Source organism: Portunus trituberculatus, unplaced genomic scaffold (genome assembly GCF_017591435.1).
Source record: "Portunus trituberculatus isolate SZX2019 unplaced genomic scaffold, ASM1759143v1 PGA_scaffold_523__9_contigs__length_663829, whole genome shotgun sequence".
NCBI lineage: Eukaryota > Metazoa > Arthropoda > Malacostraca > Decapoda > Portunidae > Portunus > Portunus trituberculatus.
In genome coordinates this window covers 621,067-646,076 of record NW_025541692.1, presented here as the reverse complement: position 1 = coordinate 646,076, position 25,010 = coordinate 621,067, and the positions used below count along the sequence as shown (strand labels likewise).

The following is a 25,010-nucleotide window of genomic DNA, read 5'->3' as shown; positions in this document are numbered from 1 at the left end:
TGGCTTAAACAAGGTAACTATCGATGACAAGTACCCAATACCTTATTTGCGCTCTCTCACCATGTCACTGAAGGATAAGGTGTTTACCAAGATAGACCTTCAGCGTGCGTACTTGCAAATTCCAGTGTCTGAACTAGATATACCCAAGACTGCTATTTGTACCCCTTTGGACTATTTGAGTTTTTGTATATGACTTTTGGTTTGAAAAATGCAGGCTCAACATTCCAGCGTTTTATAGACACGATTTTGGCTAATGTTAAAAACTGTTTTACCTATTTAGATGACATCTTAATAGCCAGTGAATCTCTGGAAGAACATGTGCTTGTACTTTCTACCCTAGCTAGACAAAATTTGCGGATTTCTTTGCCTAAATGTGAGTTTTTCAAGTCTTCACTCATTTTTCTCGGTTACGAGGTTAGTTCACAAGGTATTAGACCACCATCCTGCCGGATTGCTGCAATCTCTGATTTTCCTTTGCCTGAGACTTCTACTGGGTTGCGTCGTTTCATGGGCATGCTTAATTTTTTTAGAGCTATGATTCAGAATTTTGCTGAGATTGCCTACCCTGTGACAGAGCTCCTCCGCTATAACCCTTCTTCCGGACTATTACCATGGACAGACGCATCCGAAGACTCCTTCAACAAGTTGAAGCAAGCTTTAGCAAACTGTCCTACTCTTGCCTTTCCCTCACAAACTTCGACACACTACCAGCTGGTGACAGACAGTTCCAAGTTAGTTGTCGGTGCAGCGCTCTACCAAATGGTTGATCGCCAACCGGCGCCACTGGGATTTTATTCTAAGAAGCTTTCTGACACTCAGCGGGACTATTCAGTCTATGACAAGGAACTTTTGGCTGCATACTTGGCTGTTCACCACTTTAAGACTCTCATCGATGGACAGTCTGTCACTCTCTTCCTTGACCACAAACCTGTTGTTAATGCTTTTCACTTTAAGTCTATTGCCAAATCTGACCGCCAACAGAGACAGTTGTCTTTCATCTCTGAGTATGTTTCTTCTGTAGAATACATCCGTGGTGACAACAACGTTGTAGCTGATTGCCTTTCACGTCCTGTTTGTGCAGTTACAGTTGATGCTTTTGACCTTCGTAGTATTGCTCGATCCCAGGATGCTGAAGTGGAATTGGAGACGTACAAAGACAGACTAACAAGGTACTCTTTATCACCTGACTTAGATCTATGGTGTGACACTTCTACTAATTCCCCCAGACCTTTTGTTCCTTCTTCTCTTAGAGTTGATATTATCAATTCCTTGCATAACCTTTCTCATCCTGGTAATAAGTCCACTGCTAAACTAGTCAAACAAAGATATTTTTGGCCAAATATAGGTAAAGACGTTAAAAATTTGTGAAAAATTGTCTAAATTGTTAACGAGCTAAGGTGCAGCAACACACCAAATCTCCTGTTTCTGCTATTTCTGCTCCTACTGACCGTTTTCAGACTGTGCATATAGACATTGTCGGACCTTTTCCTCCTGCTACCCTACCTAATTGCATGTATCCTCTTCCCTACCGCTACCTTTTGACTTGCATTGACAGAGCAACTAGATGGGTTGAAGCCATTCCTCTCATCGACATTACTGCAAGCTCAACTGCAGTTGCCTTCGTCGCCGGCTGGGTATCTCGTTTTGGAGTTCCGCTGCAAGTCGTCACTGACCGTGGTGCCCAGTTCGAGAGTGAACTGTTCTCTGAGCTCTCGTCAATGATCGGCTTTCATCACGTTCGTACGACAAGCTACCATCCACAAGCAAATGGCATCATTGAGAGACATCACAGGTCTTTGAAGTCCGCAGTCATGGCAAGACAAGACAATTGGTATTTGGCCTTGCCTATAGTTCTCCTTGGCTACCGTTTGACGCCTAATATCTCAGGTTATTCCCCATTTACAGCTGTGACGGGTGCCCACATGATGTATCCTTCGCCACTGATTGATAGAGATGCGTCTCGCTCGATGAATTTAGCCACCATCCAGGTTTTCATCAATGAGATGCAGTCCATTGACTTCAGTGACTTGGCATCTGGGGATTGTCACTCAACACCTCACCCGTATGTGCCCAAGGATCTCCTCACTTGTCAGAAGGTCTGGCTACGTGTGGACCGCATTCGCAAAAGTTTAGAGGCGCCTTACTCAGGCCCCTATGAGGTTCTCCAGCGTGCACCTAAGTACTTCATTATCAAGCTTCCACGGGGAAACACTTCGGTCTCCATCGACCGCCTCAAGCCGGTTTATATAAAGGAGCGCGTCAATAAACAGCCTACCCCTCCAGTTGATGTATCTACGCAGTCTATTGCCATCCCTGATTTCCCTCTTCCTTCTGTTTCTAACACCCCTTACACTACACGCAGCGGACGGACGGTTCGGTTTCGACAGCACCCTGACTATTGTTCTTACTAGGTACACTCCGTTCTTGTGGGGGGAGTGTTGTAGTGTTTGTTGGACTATTAGATGATTATACCTGGTTTATTACACCCTTTTGAACCATGCTTGGTTCGTTCATGCTCGTTTCGAGCACGTGTTCGGGTTTTTCCTACCTTACAACTTACCTGCCGTCAGGCGAGAGGTCACTGCCTGCCTGACCACAGTGAAACTAGACCTCCCTCAGTTCTGGTTCGCCGTCTATCCTACCTACTTCTGGAATTTGGGTGAGCATTTCTACTTTGCATTTATAGAGTGTTCTGAATATCGTTTTTACTTGTATCATTGTGGGTAATTGTATATGACTTTAGTGATATTGTGATATTCCTTGTACTTACTGTGTTATGATACGTCACTGTGTTACACATCGTTTATTAGTTTAGTTATTGCCTGCATTTATCTACGTATAACTGTTGGTGTTGTGTTGTGTTTGTTGTTGTTTGTGTTGGATTTATTATACTTAACTTAATCTTTGGTATGGACTGTTAATGTTTAATTTCTTATGTTAGAACATCTTATTTATATATGACCTGGTTTACAGGCCTCTGGTCGTATTCATGAAATACAGTTCTGGACTGCACACGGCTTCGTTTCCTCTGCACCCTTATCACTTCCCAACAAGCACCGATGTCTGTCCACCCAGTCAGAAGCCTCTCTATATTCACTAATGTTAGTGTTGATGGCTCTTTTGGGTTCAGAGTGTGTTTGTGGTGTTTTGAGTGTTTTGAGTGAGTTTTGTGGTGTTTTCAGGGTTTTGAGTGATTTTGTGGTGTTTTGAATGTTTTGAATGAGTTTTATGGTGTTTTGAATGAATTTTGTGGTGTTTTGAGTGTTTTGTGGTATTTTGAGTGTTTTGAGTGTGCTTCGTGTTGTTTTGAGTGAGTTTTGTGGTGTTTTGAGTGTTTTGAGTGAGTTTTGTGGTGTTTTGAGTGAGTTTTGTGGTGTTTTGAGTGTGTTTGTAGCATTTTGAGTGTGTTTTGTGGTGTTTTGTGTGTTTTGAGTGTGCTTCGTGGTGTTTTGAGTGGGTTTTGTGGTGTTTTGAGTGTTTGAGTGAATTTTGTGGTGTTCTGAGTGTTTTGAGTGAGTTTTGTGATGTTTTGAGTGTGTTTTGTGGTGTTTTGAGTGTGTTTTGTGGTGTTTTGAGTGAGTTTTGTGGTGTTTTGAGTGTTTTGAGTGAGCTTTATGGTGTTTGAGTGTTTTGAATGAGTTTTGTGGTGTTTTGAGTGTGTTTTGTGGTATTTTGAGTGAGTTTTGTAGTGTTTTGAGTGTGTTTGTGGTGTTTGAGTGTTTTGAGTGTGCTTCGTGGTGTTTTGAGTGGGTTTGTAGTGTTTTGAGTGTTTTGAGTGAATTTTGTGGTGTTCTGAGTGTTCTCAGTGAGTTTTGTGGTTTTCAGTGGATTTTCTGGTGTTTTGAGTGTTTTGAGAGAGGTTTGTGGTGTTTTGAGTAAGTTTTGTGGTATTCTGATTGACTTTTGTGGTGTTTTGATTGTTCTGAGTGAGTTTTGTGGTGTTTTGAGTGGAGTGAGTTTGTGGTGTTTGAGTATTTTGAGTGTTTTTGTGGTGTTTTGACCGAGTTGTAGGGTTTGTGGTGTTTGAGTCTTTTGTGATGTTTTGAGTGTTCTGAGTGAGTTTGTGGTGTTTTGAGTGGAGTGAGTTTTGTGGTGTTTTCGATGAGTTTTGTGTTTTGAGTGAGTTTTATAGTGTTTGTTTTGAGTGTTTTGAGTGGGTTTTATGGTGTTTTTAGTGTTCTGAGTGATTTTTGTGGTGTTTTGAGTGAGTTGTGGTGTTTTGGTATTTTGTTGAGCAGGTGAGATGCACTGGTGGTGTTGAAGTAGTGTAGGTAATGGCAGGAATGTTTACACGTACTCCCGTCAAGAAAAACATAGAAGCATGTGGTTTTTGGGGTGGCTTTTTGGAATTGTTAGAAGGTTGTTGGTTGGAAGGGATTTGAGGTGGAGGCACTGGAGGAAATGTTGACTCAGCTGTGACGTAATGACCAACAAGGTGACCGGTCGGCAAAGCACGGACGTCGGCCACTGCTGCCCTACCTCGCTGGCGATGTCTTTGTATTCACTGGTGACGCCGAGGCTGTGTGTTTCCGCCGCCGTGCCTACTCTAAAACTGTTGTTACGTTCACCGGTTAAATGGGTAAGATTGGCATCAGGGAGCCGGTGAACAATAACAATAAAAAACTGCAGGTTCAACTGGTGAGGAAATGCAAAGGGGCACTTAAAAAAGCTATTTAATAACCCAATAATGAAACATGACATACACATATAGATATAACATGAAACACATGAAACTGACATACACATATACATATAACACATAAATAAATACAACAATAAAGAACCCAACTTAATACCTAACAATAATACTAATCCTATATGGAGGCAATGTGGAAAAAACGGACGAGGGGAAGTGATACTTATGAGGTGTCGCAGTGGTGAAGTGCTGGGTGAGGTGGATCCCACGGTAGTCCAAGAGGCGTTGTGTTCACTGGTTGAGGCCTTGACCTCGACTGACTTCCAGAAATCAGAGCTTGCTTAACACTTCCGCTTGAGTCGAATGGGGCCGCGTGAATCCAACTTCGGGACAGTAGCGGGGCTTCATGAGACGGTGACGTGGAGGGTTCATGAGACGGTTCATGAGACGGTGACGTGGAAGGGAGGTGGAGAGGTGGCGAACGAGGTAGCAAGCGGAGGAGGTGATGGTAGTGGAGTATGTTACGGGCGGGCCGTAACATTTCCTCCCCCCTAAGACCTCCGTAATGGGCTCATGAAGGAGGTGAGACGGAGATCTTGATAAGGCGTCGGCGATGATGTTGTCCACCCCCTTGATATGGTGGACTTCCAAGTTGAAGGGTTGAGTTAACAAGGCCCACCTAAGAATGCGTTGGTTTCGGTTCTTCATGGCGTGAAGGAAGGCCAGAGGGTTGTGATCGGTGAAGACCTTCGTAGTTTGAGGACCAGGATGAAGGTAGCACTCAAAACGTTGGAGCGCCAGGACGAGTGCCAGAGCCTCCTTCTCGATGGTGGAGTAGTTGAGTTGGTGTTTCTTCAGCTTGGCGGAGTGATAGGCGATGGGATGGAGGATGCCGCTTGTGGGGTCCGCTTGTAGGAGGACAGCACCCACTCCAACTCCACTCGCGTCCACTTGTAGATGGAAGGGCGGGAGTGATCTGGCGTCCAGACCACTGGCTCCGAGGAGAGGAACGCCTTGAGATGTTGGAAGGCTTGGTCACAGGTCGGGGTCCAGTGGAAGGGGACGGAAGTGCTGATAAGGTCCGTCAGGGGCGGCCAGGGTGGAGAAGTTCCTACAGAATCGTCTGTAGAAACCAGCCATCCCCAAGAACCTCATGAGAGCTTTCCTGGTGGTAGGGACAGGAAGCCAAGGATGGCCTCCACGTTGGCTCTCTTGGGGCGAACCTTGCCGTTCCCACCACATGTCCCAGGTAGACCACCGTAGACTTCCCGAAGGTGGACTTGGCCAGGTTGATTGTAAGACCGGCTTCCTGCAACCGACCCATCAGCCTCCGGAGACGGGTCAGATGTGTCACCCAGTCGTCCGAAGTCACCACCAGGTCGTCCAGATAGGCAGATGTTCCCTCCAAGTCCTGGGTGATGTAATTTATAGCCCTCTGGAAGGTGGCGGGAGCATTAGACAAGCCGAAGGGCATCACTGTGTATTGGTATAGCCCGAAGGGGGTGATGAAGGCGGATATTATTCGGGCCTCGTCCGAGAGGGAATCTGGTAGTAACCTTTAAGTAAATCTATAGTGGTTACAAATTTGGCTACTCCTATGCTATCTATAAGGTCCTCTATCAAGGGCAATGGGTAGGAGTCTGGCACCGTCACTTTATTTAATTTCCTGTAGTCGGTGCAAAATCGACTACTACCATCTGGCTTAGATGTTAACAGGCAGGAGAAGCCCAGGGGATATACTAGGTTCTGCAAGGTGATGACAGAGCAGATAGTCTACCTCTTTTTCATCAAGTCTCTTTTAATGGGTGAAATGCGATAGGCTGGTTGTCTTATAGGCTTGATGTCATTAGATATTAATGTTATATCATGTTGGATAGTAGTACAAAGTCCTGGAAGGTCACCTGTGATTTCTGAAAAGTCTAGCAATAACTTTTTAAGATCAGACTGTTGTGAAGGTGTTAAGGAAAGAAAAACCTCATCAAGGTTGGACATGATTTGGCTGTTTGAGGGCGTCCTTTAGGTGACGAGAAGAGGAATTCGATGTCGGACTCTTCCTCGGGGGCACAGGACCAGACTCCTTCCCTACCAGACATACAGGTACAGTGCGAGACAAGTCGTCCTCTGGTTCTCTGGAGTGGTAAGGTTTCATTAGATTAATATGAACTAGTTGGGAATCCTTACGACGGTCAGGAGTGTGGACCACATAGTTTAATGGACTTAGTTTTTGAGCCACAACATAAGGTCCCATGAACTTACTGTGAAGAGCATTGCCTGGAGTGGGAGAAAAAGTAAAACCTTGTCTCCTGGTTTGAAACTTCTCATGACAGATTTGGGAAGAGAATTTTGTTGCATTTTAGTTTGAGATTTGAGGAAGTTTGATTTAGCAAAAGATCTGACTTCACTGATTTTATTCTTAAGGTTACTGATGTAGTCAGACACACTGGGGCTTGAAGGAGTATTTTGAGTAAACCATTGATCCTTTAATATTTTGAGAGGCCCCTGATCTGTCTACCATAGAGTAATTCAAAAGGGAGTAACCTAAAGAATCTTGAGGAGATTCTCTTAAAGCGAAGAGAAGGAAAGAGATACTTTCATCCCAGTCTCCTTGATGCTCCAAGCAATACTTCTTCATCATGGATTTTAATGTTTGGTGAAACCGCTCCAGACAGCCTTGGGATTGGGGTGGTAAGCCGAGGAGGTTACATGGTCGATGTTTAGCTCATTCACTATCTGTTGGAAAAAATTGCTAGTGAAATTGCTACCCTTGTCAGACTGAATTTGTTTTGGAATTCCTACCGAGGTGAAAAAATGTATTAGATGTTTTACAATGGTCTTTGATGTGATGTTCTTAAGAGGGAATGCTTCAGGGTACCTGGTAGTGGGATCCATGAGGGTTAACAAATACTGATTCCCTCGTTTGGTTTTGGGTAAGGGCCCTACGCAGTCTAGAACGATCTTTTCGAAGGGCTCCGTCTGAACTGGAATAGGCGTCAGAGGAGCTGGCACAAGGCGTTCGTTAGGCTTACCCACAATTTGACATATGTGACATGTTTTTACATAGTGTGACACATCCTTTTTCATTCCTGGCCAAAAAAATGTTGAAGAGCCTTCTTGTAGGTTTTTGGATGCCTAGATGACCTGACAATCCATCATGAGCTAGTTCTATAATGGCTGGTCTTACAGACAAGGGATGACAACTTGATGTGTTTCTGACCAGGTGTCTAGTTGTTTCAGTTCAGGAGGTCTGTAGGCACGCATCAGGACTCCTTCCTGATAATAAAAACAAGGCAATTTAGACATATCCTTTGTCTCACTGGCAACATGTCTGATCTTAGCCAAAGTGAGATCCTGTTCCTGAGCATTAATCAAATTCTCCTTTGAAATGATGTTATTGTACAAGTTGTCAGTAGAGGCAATCATTGGTGGAGGAGGTGGTGAAAGGGCAGGGGACTTGGACTGAGACCTGGTGACTGCACACACTGGGAAGAAGTGAGGGATGTTTCGTCCAGGGTCTTAGTGGGACTTTCTGTTAAGGGAGAATCAAGAACAATTAAGTTTGGAACAGCCAAGTTACCCGCAAGATCATTACCCAGTACAAGATGTACCCCGGTACTGGCAGTTCACCAGGTTTAATGGCTACCTCAACCTCTCCTGAAATGAAAGGGCACTGTAAGCTAATATTAGCCAAGGGATAGGAGAGCTGTGATTCGAGACCTGTAAGGATCACCTTCTCCCCAGTGAAAGCCTGTTTGATGTTAGGGATGACATCTTCCCTTAAGATGGATTGGGCAGCACCTGTATCACGCAGAACCTTGACATTTATTGCCTTGTCTTTACCATCAGTCAGGGACACTTTACCTTGATACATGTACGAGTCATAAAGTTCTAGAGGAGAGTTGACAGGGTTAGCTAGGGCCACTGGTTTCTTGTTCTCAAATGTGTTAGGTTTAGGGGCCACAAAAGAAAGTTGACGTTGAGAGGCCTTGCAATTTGGGTGTCTACATTTTTGGATCGTGTGACCTGGTTTCTTACAGTATGTACACCAGGGGAATTATATGCATTTGGCGAGAATCCGGTCGGCTTACCACCCGCGCCCCAAAACCTTCCCCAAAGGAGGACCTAACATTAGATAGTGAACCACGACCTCTACTACCCAGGGATCCCATCAACAAAGCAAAGGCATCAGCCACTTTAGCGGCAGACATAAGATCACTCTCTCCCGTTCTTCCACATGCCTCAGAATATTAAAGGGTAACTTGTTCTTCCATTCTTCCAGGACCATTAGATTGAGCAACTCCGAAAAGGTGGTAATGTTAAGGGCGGCTAACCATTTCTTAAATTGTCTTAGTTTCTCACTAGCAAATTCAACATAGGTGTGAGAGTCTGGTTTCACATACTTTCGGAACTGTTGTCTGTATCCGTCAGAAGTGATAGAGTAGGCGTCTAGAATGTTACCTTTGATCTCTTCATATTCTACCTCATCACTAAGGCCGTTGTATACCCTATAAGCTTTTCCTACTAGCTTAGGGACAAGGAGAGACACCCACTGATCCTTGGGCCATTTATTCCTATTAGCAATGCTCTCAAAAGCGCGAAATGACCCGTCAACATCAGATTCATCAAAAGGGGAACTAGCGGAGCAGCTGTAGCAGGATTAAAGCTTGCTAACTTTTTCTTTATATCTATTTCTTCCCTCTAAACTTAGCGTCATTTCGTAGGGTTAACTCCTGAATTTCTAACTCTTTCTCCTGCCTTTTAAGTTGTAACTGAAATTCTCTCTCTTTTTTTCTGCCTGTAGTTGCATTTGTCTTTCCTTAATTCTCTGCCTGTAGTTGCATTTCTTTCTTCTTTTCTGCCTGTAGTTGCATTTCTTTCGCTTCTTTTTCTGCCTGTAGTTGCATTTGTTTTCATGCATCCGGTATTCTAGTCTAAGCTTCTCAATTTCCCACTGACTTATCCTACTCTTATCCTGTTCTTCCTGGGGACTGTGTATTATAGTCCTCGTAGAGGCTGACATGGGAGTTAACTCTTCTATGGCATTTCCTAGCAACTGACCTTCTTGCACTAGATGTTCAACAACTACATTCTTAATGACCTCTTTAGTCATCTGAGACGTGATGGGAACATCAAAATGTTTAGCGATGGCTTTCCATTGGTCCTTCTTTATATTAGCATCTTTAAGTTGTTCCAGAGAAGGGTCAGCACAAAATCTTCAACGTTAAACTGAGCGGAAGCCATATTAAATAGATGTTAAACAAACAACAAAAAAAAATGATAAGCGAATTACTTAAGTGAGGAACTTGGCAGAGTGATAATAAAGGCAACCTTGGAAATTACCTAGATTATACTTAAGTAAACACTTATGAGTACAATCACTAATGAGGGGTAAACTAGAGAATTACGGCATTAAGAGGGATCCGGATTACTCTAGTTACGAGACTTGAGAGTGAGGAGCGAATTGTACTGAGACTTGTTATTGATAAGGAGGCGGATTAGTCTGAGAGACTAGTTAAAATGGCCAATTCTAACTAGCGAGAAAAATGATCCGCGAAGTGAGGGGATTGAGGGTTCGCATGAACATATGATGATCCCAACACTTGGATAACACTTATTACACACCTGCCTATGTGCAAAAATAGAGATAAGTGCTATCGGTGAACACGCCTTTCTACCTGGTTTCCTGCTCTACCACTGCTATGCGATACCAATGAAAGTCACGAAGCACTTTTAACCCAAAAGGAGCCACTTGATCGCACAAAGGTAAATTTAAACCACACGCAGAGTAAGTCACAGAAAAAAACACATCAAAGTCACAACACCACAGAAACACAAAAAAAAATAATGTAATCACAGAAAAAAAGTCACTGGAAAAATGGAACACTGAACATGGGTTATAATGGTCCTGTCACGGTCGCCAATTGTTACGTTCACCGGTTAAACGGGTAAGATTGGCATCGGGGAGCCGGTGAACAATAACAATAAAAAAAAAAAACACTGCAGGTTCAACTGGTGAGGAAATGCAAAGGGGCACTTAAGAAGCTATTTAATAACCCAATAATGAAACTGACATACACATATAGATATAACATGAAACACATGAAACTGACATACACATATACATATAACACATAAATAAATACAACAATAAAGAACCCAACTTAATACCTAACAATAATACTAATCCTATATGGAGGCAATGTGGAAAAAACGGACGAGGGGAAGTGATACTTATGAGGTGTCGCAGTGGTGAAGTGCTGGGTGAGGTGGATCCCACGGTAGTCCAAGAGGCGTTGTGTTCACTGGTTGAGGCCTTGACCTCGACTGACTTCCAGAAATCCAGAGCTTGCTTAACACTTCCGCTTGAGTCGAATGGGGCCGCGTGAATCCAACTTCGGGACAGTAGCGGGGCTTCATGAGACGGTGACGTGGAGGGTTCATGAGACGGTGGCGTGGAAGGTTCATGAGACGGTGACGTGGAAGGGAGGTGGAGAGGTGGCGAACGAGGTAGCAAGCGGAGGAGGTGATGGTAGTGGAGTATGTTACGGGCGGGCCTTTGTAACACAAAGTCCTTTAATTCCGGCACCATCTTTGTACCAATCTTCCGGATTCGTTCTTATCTTCTGATATCCTTTTTAGAGCTCGGAGACCACACCACAGCTGTATATTCCAGCTCTTGACGTATTATGTGTGTTATTTTTTTTTTATCATATCTTTGTCTATGATTTGAAATGCCAGTCTTATAATGCTCATTATTTTATATGATAATCCAAATATCTTATGTGTTTTTCAGGGTTCAGATTTTCCTGTATAATCACTCCCAGGTCTGCGGTCTTTTTCCCCTTTAGTCTTCGTTATTTGTTCTATACCTGTCTTTTTTTACTCTTTCCTAATTTCATCATGTGACATTTCTTGGCATTGAATTGTAATTTCCACTTCTTCTGTAACAGCAAACAATCCTCCCAGGCTTTGATAACTCTTAGCAGCTTTGCATCATCAGCAAATACATTAATATAACTGTTTACCCAGTTGTGAATGTTATTTACATAAATCTCATACATAATGGGGGCTAACACTGACCCTTTTGGCACTCTGCTGATTACTTTACCCCAAGATCTCTGATCACAGTTCTCATCTCCCTATCCTTCAAAATTAATAATCCCTTGTCCATTCTAACAAAGTTCCTCGCAGTGCTTCTATGTTCTCCAGTATCCAAAGTAGTTTTCCATGAGGGACTTCATCAAAAGCCTATTTTTGCGTCCAGGTATACTGTATCTACCCATCCATCTCTGCTCTCCAGTCCTTCTATTACTCTTGAGTAGAAACTTGATAAGTTTGACACACATGACCGTCCTGTCCTGAATCCAAATTGTCTGTTCAATATAACCTGTTCTTCTTCGAGATGTTTAAACCATTTTTCCTTGATAATCATTTTACACAATTTCTCAATAACACTTGGAAGTGACACCGGTCTGTAATTTAATGGTTCAGTTGCCTTTCCTCCTTTGAATATCGGTATTGCGTTGGCTCTCTTCCATTCTAGTGGAACTTTCCCTTCCTTTAGTGATCTTGTAAATATTTCTCATATTGGATCCTTTACAATCTTTTAACATCCAGCCTGATGCACCATCTGGCCCCATTACTTTTCTGACATCGAACTTATCCAATAATCTTCCATTATCCTCCTTGAGCACTGTGATTTCCTGTAATCATTGGCAATGCAATGTCCTATTTGGTTGTGTAAAGTCCTCTTCTGCAATGAACACAGTTTTGAAGCTCTCATTCATTATTTCACACATTTCCTTCTCTGCTTGGTATGTCTTCCCTCCTTTAATAATTTTTCTATTGTTTCTAGTGTGTGTGTGTGTGTGTGTGTGTGTGTGTGTGTGTGTGTGTGTGTGTGTGTGTGTATGTGGCGTACAGTGTAGAGTGCCTGGAAACAGTTTTGGCAAGTGTTGACAGTTCCATCTGGGGACAATGTCCTGGGCAGAGTTCGTGCTAAGTGTGAGATGAGTTGCACCCCACAATACAACAATAGCAGTGTGTGGAATACTTCCAGTGACAAATTCTTGGCCACTAGCGGCAGTAGTAGTAGTTAGTATCCATGGCATGAAGGTGTTGGTGCACACTGCCTCACAGCTCTTGCCCAAAGCGGGATGGCCACACTTTTCGTCCCTCTCGCTAGATGGATTGTTCTCTGCGTGTAATGCCACCACACTCCACATTCTACCTTATACTACTACTACAACTGTCTACTGTTTGCACCAACAACACCAATACTCACCAAACCAAAACACACACACACTTATGTTTGTATCAATATTCAAATATTTAATATTCATTTTTATCATTTTTCATATAGAAATTACTAGACACACACGTACACACTAAACCTCTCTTTTTTTTTTTCTCTCTCTCTCTCTCTCTCTTTCTCATAGTGTTCATATATATTTTATCCTTCCTATTAATTGTGTTGTTTAGTCGTCGAGAGAGAGAGAGAGAGAGAGAGAGAGAGAGAGAGAGAGAGAGAGAGAGAGAGAGAGAGAGAGAGAGAGAGAGAGGGTTAGATTAGGTTAGTGTGTGTGTCTATTAATTTGTGTTTTGTTTGAATGACAAGGAATGAAGAGGAGGAGGAGGCACACTCAGAGTTCAAAACAGAATCATTATCATAACAACATTTCATTTTATTACAATATTCAAATCATTATTAATATTATTGTCTAAATAGAAATGTATTAGAGTAGCGACAAATAGTGTTATGAGATACACTACTCCAATACACTACCAAGATATACTACTACTACAATGTACTCGTCAAATTGCACACTGTTTGGGTTTACCTCACCAATATTCACCCAAACAAAACACACACACTTGTTTATAGTGGTGTTCAGAAGCAAACATTTTATATTTACTGCCAATGGTCTTTCCAGAGAGAGAGAGAGAGAGAGAGAGAGAGAGATGACGACAGGGCTGGTAGTGGTGGTGATGGTGATGGTAGTAGTGGTGGTGGTGGTGGTGGTGGTGGTGATAATAAAATAGTAGAAGTGGTGGTTGTGGTGGTGGTAATAAAATAATAGAAGTGGTGGTTGTGGTAGTAAAGTAAACCAAATGAGTAGTCTCTGATAAATGCTCTCTCTCTCTCTCTCTCTCTCTCTCTCTCTCTCTCTCTCTCTCTCTCTCTCAGACCCACAATGTGTCCCCACAGTGTATTGACATACCCACAGCCCACCCTCTACTTCTTCTTCTTCTTCTTCTTCCACTTTCTCTTCTTCTTTTCTTCTCCTTCCCTCCTCCTTCTTTTTGTTGAGTGTTGTAGAAAAATGAATAACAAAGACGAATGATTTCTTTTATTGTTCTCAAAATAGTAATACTAATTTTACCTTGTCTTCCTTTTGTTGCAGTTGTCTTGTAATAATGTTCCTTCTCTTTGTGTTCCTCTTGTTGCAGTTGTCTTGTAATAATGTTCCTCCTCTTTGTATTCCTTTTGTTGCAGTTGTCTTGTAATAATGTTCCTCCTCTTTGTCTTCCTCTTGTTGCAGTTGTCATGTAATAATATTCCTCCTCTTTGTCTTCCTCTTGTTGCAGTTGTCTTGTAATAATGTTCCTCCTCTTTGTATTCCTTTTGTTGCAGTTGTCTTGTAATAATGTTCCTCCTCTTTGTCTTCCTCTTGTTGCAGTTGTCTTGTAATAATGTTCCTCCTCTTTGTCTTCCTCTTGTTGCAGTTGTCTTGTAATAATGTTCCTCCTCTTTGTCTTCCTCTTGTTGCAGTTGTCTTGTAATAATGTTCCTCCTCTTTGTCTTCATTGTCTATATTGCACATTGTACACTGTGTGCTGTGTGTTCTTCTGGCAGCGGTGGCGGAGGCGGCGGGGAGGTCGAGGCCAGAGCCTTTGTTTACTACCACGTGTGCGGACGCTCCAGTGCCACGTGTTTTTGTCACCATCAAGTCTAACTTTTACACTCCAGTGTCGAAAAGTTCAACTTCAAAGACGTTCATGTATTGAGTCTTCATTGTACTTTAAAAGTGTGTTGATAGAAATACTACTACATCTACTGCTACAACTACTGCATTATTATGTAGAGTAGCAGCAGTAATAGTAGTAGTAGTAGTAGTAGTAGTAGTAACACGAGAGGCTTCAAAAGTTAGTCTAAATGGGAGAATGAGAGAAAACGGGTTAAATTGAGAGGTTTATTTTTTTAAAAGCTGCTCCATCTCGGCCAGCACACTTCTGTAAAACATTCTATTTTTTCAGCACATCCTCCAATACTTGTGTGAACCTTTGTACCACCCTGTAACCACTTCACTGCTGGGACACATCTTTACTACCAGTTTTGTGCACCATTACTCCATTTTATTGATATTAGCAAGGGTCTATGAAGAGCAGAAGATTAATGGCCACAGTCTTCACTATTTTAACTCCTTCAGTGTTGGGACATATATTTACCTTGTGTTTTGTGTACCATTACACCATTTTATTGACATCAGCAAGGATCTATGAAGGGCAGAAGATTAATGGCCACAGTCTTCACTGTTTTAACCCCTTTAGTATGGGGACACGTTTTTACTAAGAGTTTTGTGTACAATTTTTTTTTTTTATACCATGTGGGCTTTTTCACGGGAATTTATAGGCTAAAGGGGATACTTTTTAGGGTATCCCTTGACGCACCATGGAGTCCAGCTCATCCTTGACTTGCTGCTGGAATGCGAAGGATCTGTCGTGGTGTGTGAATGGCGAACGGTGTAGCGCCCTCCTTCAGGTGGATCTGCATGGGCTGTGTGACCATGGGGTTCAGGGGAGCCTTCCTCAGATCCTCCTCGGAGAAGTACGTCTGAAAACTCACGAAGGTACTTCTTTGCAGCATATGGAGACGTGATGGCAGGAGGGGCCGCTCGCTGCACCGGTTAACATGCTTGACCTTGAGAATCGGCTTCGGGAACTCCGGGGAGATGATGGCCAGTTCCTTGCAGTGGCCATAGGAGAGGAGTGGGGTCTGGACGCCATCGTGAACTTGGATCTGGGCGATGCAAGACTTTTGCCCGAGCCGTAAGGTAGCTTGAAAACATCCCAGGGCAGGTGCCATCTCTGAACCGTCCGCCGTCAGCGTGTGCACGGGAGGTAGAGGCTGTAGGCTGTTCCTGGGGATTTGAAGAATGCTGAGGTGTCGCTGGCCAATGACTGTGACGTCCGCGCCTGATATCTGGCAGCATTTGGAGGTGGGAAGTGGATCCTCCATGCGTCAGGTGAATACACACAGGTCCAGGAGTCATGGCCTCAGACGCTGGACTGCGAGTCACACTGCGGCAGGAGCTCTTCTTCTGTGACGTAGCGTGAGAGCTGTTCTGGCTGTGAGTCGCATTTGTTAACCTGCAGCACTTGTCGTAATGCCCAGTCTTTTTACAGGCACGACATTGGGTGTCTTTGGCAGGGCACCTGGCAGTCTTTGCCCAATGGCCCTTGCGTCCGCAGTTGCTACAGGTGCTGTCAACAGCAGGGCACTGACCATATGAGTGCCGGCGGGAGCAACACTGGTAGGGTTGGGACAAGTCAACGGCTGCAGGCTTCCCTCGCTGCTCCGAAGGCGGTTGCTGAAGTGAGGAGGCGGCCTTGTCACGTCGCTTTCCCCGTCTGTAGGCAGAGATGGAGAACAGCTGACTTGGAGACGACTGGATGGCGGATGCTGTGTTCCGGGCGGCCTCATACGAGCGGCAGCGGGTGACCAGGTCCTGTGGAGGGGCGCCTGAGTCCATAGAGATGAGGCGTTGAACGAGCTCCTCCTCTCTGATGCCCATGAGCAAAACCATCTTCAGCTGGGTCTCAGCACAAGTCACTGGATCACCGGAGCAAAGGTCGACCTCTTCAGCAAGGTTTTCAGGCGGACATAGAAATCAGAAAAAGACTCACCCACTGCCTGTTTGCAGCACAGGAGTTCACGGCGGCGAAGAGCCTCGTTACGTTGACTCTTGAAGTGGGATTGCAACACATCGAGGACTTCATCCACGGCTAACAGTGTGTCAGGAGCGATCCGGAGAGAGTGTTCAAGAGTCCTCTGAACCTCCAGAAACAGACATCCGTAGCTGGATCAACTGCTTTTCTCTGGGAAGGCGCTGCAGATCAATCATGACTGAGAAATCATGCCACCGGCGACGCCATTGCCTGAACATCTGGTAGGTGGCGTCGGCTTGCAGGATGGGCGGACTCTGAGCCAAAGGTTTGCCCGTGGCGGGGCCTGCTGTGGACGTAGGAGTCGCAGTCACAGTGACGGGTGGTGCAGCGGCTGTAACGGCAGTCACGGCGGGGGGTGGCAGGGTGGCAACTGTTGGAACACCTGTCACGAGAGCCGGCGGGGCGGCGACTGTTGGAGCATCTGTCACGGCAGGCAAGGGGAGTAGCACCCACTGCACCAGGTGCAGTCCCCATGAGACCAGTGACTGCAGGCTGATAGGCTGGGGCGAAAGGGCTAAGTGTTGGTAAGGGAACAGGTAAGCGGACTGGAGACGGCTGGTGTTGGGCTGGCGATGCCTGAACTGACAACAGTTGTAGCAGTGCCATGAAACGCTCGTTGTCATCCCTGCGTCTCATTTCCTCTGCTCGCCGCCTTTCCTCATCCTCCTGTCTTCTACGCAAATCAACTGACAGACGTGATTCCTCCAAGTATTTGATGAGGTGAAAACGGTACCGTCTTGATGCGCGGGAGGAGACTGGTGGGGTTGAGGAGGAGTGGAGCAGGTGGGGGTGAGTAGTGGCGGGCCCAAGGGTAAGACACCCGGACTCCCCGGGGACTGGCTTTGTCGTCTGAAAACTGAAGAGTTTCCTGCTGGTGTTCGGTGTCGCTGCCCTCGGGCGAAGGACGCGGGAGCGACATGATGAACAAGGAGAACCCGTGAACAGACAGGAAGCGTCCCCACAATCAATAGAAACCCGTGAACAGCTAGGTTTATATATAGTTAATGCAAGGGAGTGCGCGTGTGTGCGTGTGTGGCAGTATCTGGCAACTCGGTCGTCGGTACTGTGCGTGTCGCTCCCGCAAGGAAGGCACCGCTGTAGGATGCAGATTGTGGTCCGCGGCAAGATCGTGTCACGCCCTTCTATTGAAAGTGAATAGACAGCATTTTATCACACATATTTGGTCCCCTTGAATAATCGTCTACCCCTCCCCCTCCTTCCCTATCCAGAAGAGAAATCCCTGCCAGACGCACAACGCATTTCAGCAGACGAGCAAGGAGCTTGGCTGATCAGTGGTTCTCTTGTAATCTTGTTACCATCAAGTGAGCTACTACCCTCTCGTGATCTCATTGCCAGATCCCCTATATTCAGACTGCACTGTACTTTTATCTTCTCCCAAAGGATCATTATGGATGCTTTAAGTTTTATCTACCAGTTTTATCCCTCCGCTCAGGGAGTGCCACGCGGTGTCCAGCATGTCCTGCCTCTACCCCGCTTACCATTAAACCGTTTCTATATTTGAACTGCCTTTCAGAGTTTAATAGTTAATCTTATGTCCCCGCTTCCATACATTACGACATTCAGACTATATCAACTTCGTTAATTAAACAAGACTCATTATAGGGTACTAGCATCCCCTTGGGGTGCTGGGAACTGATGCACACACTTCACTGTCTTCTATCCTTTTAATAACAGGACATTAGTAATGGGTGGTGGAGTGCTTAGACATAATAACAGTGGGTGATATGGGTGGAAAAGGTCAGGAAACGCAAATATATCCAGTAAGGGTGATCAGTGTAGATTTCTAAGAGCATGGGACACTTAACTTTAAAAACAAAATTGCTAAAATTCCTTAGTTTAAAAAGTGTATTCTGAATCTTAAAAACGCTAAACCTATTAGCACGAAAAAAAGTTATTATAATAAGAATTTGTAAAAGAGCTGAAAATGCAATAACAAAATGGTTAGCCATATCTGCAGGTTGAATAGCCCACTTATCATCACAGACAGTGGTCCTAACAGCACGTCTCTCAACCTTCTTGCTACCAAGATAAAAATCCAAACACCTGCTATTGAAATTTTATATTCATTTAGATATTTTGAACTAATCACAACTGTTTTCTTGTGTTTTATTTATTTATTTATTTATTTTATTTTTCTTAACTAACCTAACTGGGCCTAACCTAACCAAATTTATCATGGGGGCTGTGGCCCCTGAACCCACTATGGATACTTACTTAATATAACAATACTAGGGGCACCAGATGAGGCTCATGTTGTTTATGTAGAGATTGATTGTCTTATCAAGAGTAAAAGTTTTGCAACTCACAAAGTTTCAGTAAGAAATGTAGTGTGGTTGGTGTTAGTCTGGTAGGTTCAAAATAATCACACTGACAGTCTTTGGCCCATGAGAACTGTTGAAGGTGATGCAGTGAGTTGGGGTTTAAGCAGGTAGGATGCCCCACCATTGGAAATTGAAAAGATATTCCTTGATTAGGAATTGGTAACTCTCTGCTTCTCTGGGTGAAGAAAGTCTTCCTGTCAATGTGAGCAGTGGTGTCCCCAAGGCTGTGTCCTACTTTTTTTCCTTATTTACATAAATTTCTGTCTTCTCTTGCAAGTACAAAATTTTTGCTGATGATGAAAAATATACCTACAGACTAATATTATTACTTCCTACTGCACACAGAACTTGCCTTCCATGTGCAGAGAGACATATATATACCTTCTTGTATCCAAAGCTGAATCATGAGGACTTAAGTTATATACTGACAAAACTTTAAATACTGACAAAACTGTTGCTATTAGGTTCTTTATGGCACCGCACCCCATGAAGGACCTGCTTATTACAAGAATGGCCATCTAATTCAGTTCATAGCCTTGGCAACAGATTTGGGATTGTTGGTTGATACCACTGAAATTCCATCAGCATATCTGCAATATTGCCAATAAGGCATCTTGCATCGCCTCAAACCTCCTTAAGACTTCAGTAAACCGGGACTCCTCATTTATGCTTTCTCTTTACATTACACATATTAATCCTATAATAGAGTTCTGTTCCGTAGTTTGGCACAGGTTATGAGGGAGACCTTTCATTGTTGGAAGGGATCCAGTGCTGTTGGTCAAAATAAATTATTGGTTACCACAACATTGATTATAGCGGTTGTCTTTCTGCTCTGGATCTGTATTCAGTGCTGGGTAGGCTGCTCCAAGCTGACCTGATAATAGTGTGGAAAATATTTAATTGATGAACACTTATTGCATATACTTATTTCTTATTCTTACGCCTGATGCCAGGACTTGTGTCCACCCTCTCAAAATATTCTATCCTCATATACAGACTGACTTACACGAAAGATTGTTCTCAATTAGAATTATTAATCTCTGGAATTCTCTGCCCTCCGAGGTTGTCCTAGCTCCTGCCTTATCCCAGTTTGAAAGAGTTCTTGCAATTCATCTGGGGGACAGTCTGTTTGAATATTTATTATTCTTTGAAAAATTCTCATAATTGCTTACAACACACATTCCACAGTATTTTGCAGCCGCTTGCATTACTGTTATTGAAAAAATCTAACTCTACTGTGGCATGTTGGCATGTTTGGAGCTCCTTCCCAGAGGAGCTCATTCTGGTAAGATTCCTGGTAACAATAAATATTATTACAAACAGGAAATAATTACGGTTACCTTTGGTTATGCTGCATAGGTCCTGTTTTTATTAGGTTTGTTAAGTTCATGTCCCTTGAGGGGGACCACAGACGGCACCCTAGCTAGTTAGGTTAGTCAAGTTAATGTGGGATTTGATGAGTTATTGTTAAATCCAGCACCTTCATTAACTTTTGTTTTTGTATGACACTGAAACTTTATGGTATTAACTTATGCTTTTAACTTTGAATTGATTTCTTGCTATTTCTGTAATTATTTGTTAATACTTATAAACAATGTTTCTCAATATCAATAATTCTCCTACAGGTCCAACGTCTCTGTGGAGAATTATGAAACCAGCTGCAGGAGGAAATTTGAGGCTGACAATGTCATCTACGAGAGACTAATCTCTTTCTTCAACAGTGGAAGTTTTGTCAACAGCGAGGACAAGTCGGAACGAAGATTCATCCGGAGAAAGGCAGCCACATTCCAGTGGGATGCATCACGTGAGTCTTGTACATTCTTCTTTTACAGTTTGCGTCTCTACACCACTTTAATGTCACTCCGGCTTGCAGTTGCTCTCACCATGGTCACTGGTCCCTCCTTGTTTTACATGAAACTGTGATAAACCATGCTTAAACAACATTGATGGAAAGTAACATTTTTCTTTACTGTAATAGTGTTAATTTATTCCATTTGTAGCTGTTGCCAACACTCATTCATCCTCTCGTTAGTTTTTTTTTTTTTTTTTTCCAAATGCTGACTTTTTTTACTACTGATGTATTCTAAGTATTGATCATGCTACCAATTCATTACTTTTGTAAAGATTATGCTCCTCTTGCACTCATCAACCACTAACACCTACCAGTGGCTCCCAAACTGTAAGCAATGGCTTCTTGGGGGCAGTGTAACAAAATCCAGGGGATCATAATCTGAGGATATCGTGTGTATAAAAACAATGGAGTTTACGGGGTAGGCAGCCAGTGGGGGTCATTTACATGCATGGAATCAATAAAATTACAGTATTTGCCATAGTGGTTTATATATGGACCTAATGAGTGTAGGACTAGTCATTGTAGTCATGAGTCATGCTTTGCAGTGGGTGGTGGGCCATGGAGAAGTATTTTGTATGAATAGTGGGTAACAACTAGAAAAAGTTTGGAAGCCACTGAGCTAAGCCATTCAACAAAACACTAATGAAATTTTTGAAACACAGATTAAACATACTAACTAAAAATTCAAGTGTCTCAGAGGTGAGTAATGGTGGACATCAGCTGTAACATATGATTAAATGTTCAAAATTTACGTCTGTCATGAAATAATAGCCAATTGTTATAATACCTTATTAGAAACCCAACAAAGGTATGCACTTTAAACTGCTGAAATATGAATGCAAACATTTAAATCATAGATGCAGAACATACAAAATATGGCCACAACAAACTGGAAAGTATATACTATTCTGTACCAGTGATTTATGATTGCAGAATTGTTCCACCTCTTCAAGTTCCCCACCATCCACAACCACATTTTCTTTCTAGTTTCTAGTTTTCTTGCTGTTGCTCTCCTCTACTTCTACAAGTTGGGCATATAAAATTGTGTACTCATCTCCAATTCCTCAATCCTGATCACCTCTGATGACATCGTCATTAACGCGTAGTGTTTATGTATGCTCGAATGAAATTACCACACTGAAAGCATACATATTTATGCTAATTTACTGACATGATTCAATATGCAGTGACTGATATCTATTCAAATTGTTTTGTAAAACAGAGTGACAGCTAACCAGAGCAATTAGTTGATGAAGTTCTGCTCTACCTCTACATACAAATGCAAATTCTGGTTAGGTTTTATTTCATGATGCATTTCTATTTGCAGAGAAGATCTTGTACTATACTGGAGTGGGTGACAGCAAGCGGCGGGAAGTGATACGCACCATGGAGAAGCTTGCAGACGTGCTGTGGTTTCACCACAGTAGCCCGACTTCAGGTCATAGTGGTGTGCTGGCAACATACAACAGGGTTGCTGCAGTGTACTACTGGAGAAGTATGAGAGAAGATGTCAAACACTACATAAGTATTATCCATAAAACTATCAGGTTTCTGTAAGCATATACAGCGTATCACTATTTGTAATACAAAATTATGCAGTTTGTTCTGGTCAGGATAATAAAATTGCATTTACAGTTTGGGAGAGGTGTGTTTTTTCAATTGCATGGAGCCTCTTATCCATCATTGCTCCCTGGTACACTGGCCTGGAGTTATAGTGTACTTGTAAGGACTACTACTGCCTTGTAGGAATAGGCTCTTTAGGCTAAGGCTAGAAGAAACACTGACATAAAACCACCTGCTACCTTGTAACTTAAGTTTCATGGGTAAAGGTTAGGAGAGGTGGTCCTGTGGTGCAGTGGTTAGCATGCTCAACTCACAACTGAGAGATCACAGGTTCTGTCCCTGGGTGGGGCAGTAATTTTTTAAGGCCATTTTTTCCTTAAATCTTAAGACTCTACCCACTCTACAGTGATGGGTACCAGGTATAATTTAGGGATTTGTGACCCATTTCCTGGGTAGGTTAACTTAAATAACCAAAGTTTCACAGTAGGCCCCAGTTGTTGGATTCTGTCCACCACTTGCTCATAGTGTGACGTTTCAGTAGAGGCCACGCACTACATAGCACTTGCTCCTAACTTTACTTTCACCTCTAATTAGAAGGAACACTCTTATATAAAACCACTTGCTGTATTGAAAGTTAATTCAGAGGTTACAAGAGTAAACACTGATACATAAACACTTACTGTTTTGCAAGTTATAGACATGGACTAGGCTCACCATGTATAACTGTGGTTGTCATCAGCAAGGGTATTTGACCATTAAATTTTTTTTTTTTTTTTTTTTTTTTTTTTTTTTTTCCTTCAATGAAGTGAAGGTGAAGTAAATCAATCACTATTACATTTTTTTTCTCTCTCTAAAAAGAAAATGGGGCAAAGGCACTACCTAGGGTTTGTGGAGCTGATATATATTGATATATGTTTTTTGAGAAATTTCATGTTTTGACATCCTTCTAGTTTGTTGTGCGAGTTAGCCATAAAGTTCATCCAGTAGAAGAGTTGAAACTGATGTCATCTAAAATTTTACAGAGTTGTACTATCAATGTCGGTAATATTGTTATGATCTGCCTTATAGTTGTGGGGATACAACCTTCTGAATAGCATTATGGTTACTTCAAAGTTGAACTCTGTTCATATAAAATCTTTGCTTGCCTCATAAGTAAATAGCAAAAGTAACAATTTATTATTCTCTTAATATTTACATTTCCCTTCCCCCCCCCCGCCTCACCCCTTTAGTGCTGTTGGTTGTTGCTAAGTACTTTTTAAATTTCAGATCGAGACCTGCAGTGAATGCCAGCGTTTCAGTTCAGTCAAAACGCAAGCCCCTACCATGAAGCCCATAAAGGTGGAGAAATTCTTGGAACTGGTAGGACTTGATCTGATTGGTAAGAATGACCTTTATTCATCTTTTACTGCATTGTCGTTGGTATTTAAACTGGGCAGTCCTTAACTTACATTTCCTATAATTGAAGTTCAGAAAAATCATAAGGATTGCTTATACTGCTTGATGATTCAATTTGACTTGATGCAACTGTTGCAGTGTGGTGCTTGGTAAAGTGTTTGTATTATGGTGTTTGGGCAAATGGGTTTCCATATAATAGCAATAAGAGAAATGGGCTTAGAAAGTGGTGCTTGGGTAAATGTATTTGCATGGCAGTGCTTCAGCCAGTGAGTTTCCATTGTTGTGCTTGGAAATGTGTTTGTATTATGGTGCTTGGGCTAATGAGTATGCATTTTGGTGCTTGGAGAAATGTTTGAATCTAAGTAATTTGGGAAATGAATTTGGATTGCATGATTGCTTGATGTGAGGGTTGTATACATATATTTCACAAAAATTTTTCTGTGTGTCTTTTCATATACACAATTGAAAGCTTCTCTCTCTCTCTCTCTCTCTCTCTCTCTCTCTCTCTCTCTCTCTCTCTCTCTCTCTCTCTCTCTCTCTCTCTCTCTCTCTCTCTCTGCTTGCTTGTGTATGTATATTTTCAAAATTTGCTTTAATAGTTGCTGTGGTTCTTCTTTTCTATGTTCATGGCTTTTTTAAATGCTTAATCCCGCTATAATATTTAGGTCCACTGCCTCTTAGTTCAGAGGGCTACAGGTATGTTTGCACATTCGTCGATTATTACTCCAAGTTTGCAGAATTTTTCCACTTAAGGATAAGAGTGCCAAAGGAGTCTCAGGATGCATTAGGTCATTTATCTACAGGTAAATTACTGCAAATTTTACTCATACTCATTTAGCAGCTTTAATCCAAGTAATAAATGAAATACAGATATTCATCACATATGTTGTTTTGTAATTCACTTTATAAGCTACAAGGATATACTTCTTGTGCTTCACCATCTTTTCTTTTGTAGGCATGGAAAACCTGTTCGGATACTGACCGACCAAGGACGCGAGTTTTGTTGTGCGGTAAGTCTTTATGTAATTATGCTTTATATTAATCTTTCTTTGATGCTCTCCATTTTCCTGATAAATTACAATTGGTACTCTCTTGTGTTTGTAGCAGTGCCATGAAACGCTCGTTGTCATCCCTGCGTCTCATTTCCTCTGCTCGCCGCCTTTCCTCATCCTCCTGTCTTCTACGCAAATCAACTGACAGACGTGATTCCTCCAAGTATTTGATGAGGTGAAAAACGGTACCGTCTTGATGCGCGGGAGGAGACTGGTGGGGTTGA

General features: G+C 42.8%; 1 protein-coding gene and 1 long non-coding RNA gene across 3 annotated transcripts; both read left to right on the top strand.

Annotated features, from left to right (window-relative positions):
- The first annotated feature begins 1,511 nt into the window (after positions 1-1,511).
- LOC123500974 (protein NYNRIN-like) lies at positions 1,512-3,026 on the top strand. The gene is made up of 3 exons (XM_045249528.1): positions 1,512-2,411; positions 2,571-2,659; positions 2,974-3,026. Exon 1 carries the CDS (start codon positions 1,512-1,514, stop codon positions 2,409-2,411), a length of 900 nt encoding a protein of 299 aa, XP_045105463.1. The 3' UTR covers positions 2,571-2,659; positions 2,974-3,026.
- A 16,202-nt stretch (positions 3,027-19,228) lies between these two features.
- LOC123500969 lies at positions 19,229-24,768 on the top strand. 2 transcript variants are annotated; one of them, XR_006673522.1, is made up of 4 exons: positions 20,316-20,728; positions 22,104-22,271; positions 23,606-23,717; positions 24,690-24,768. It is a non-coding gene; the product is annotated as an uncharacterized LOC123500969 (long non-coding RNA). The 2 variants fall into 2 exon arrangements; XR_006673521.1 differs by lacking the exons at positions 23,606-23,717; positions 24,690-24,768 and having other exon boundaries at positions 19,229-20,728; positions 22,104-22,415.
- The last annotated feature ends 242 nt before the right edge of the window (positions 24,769-25,010 follow it).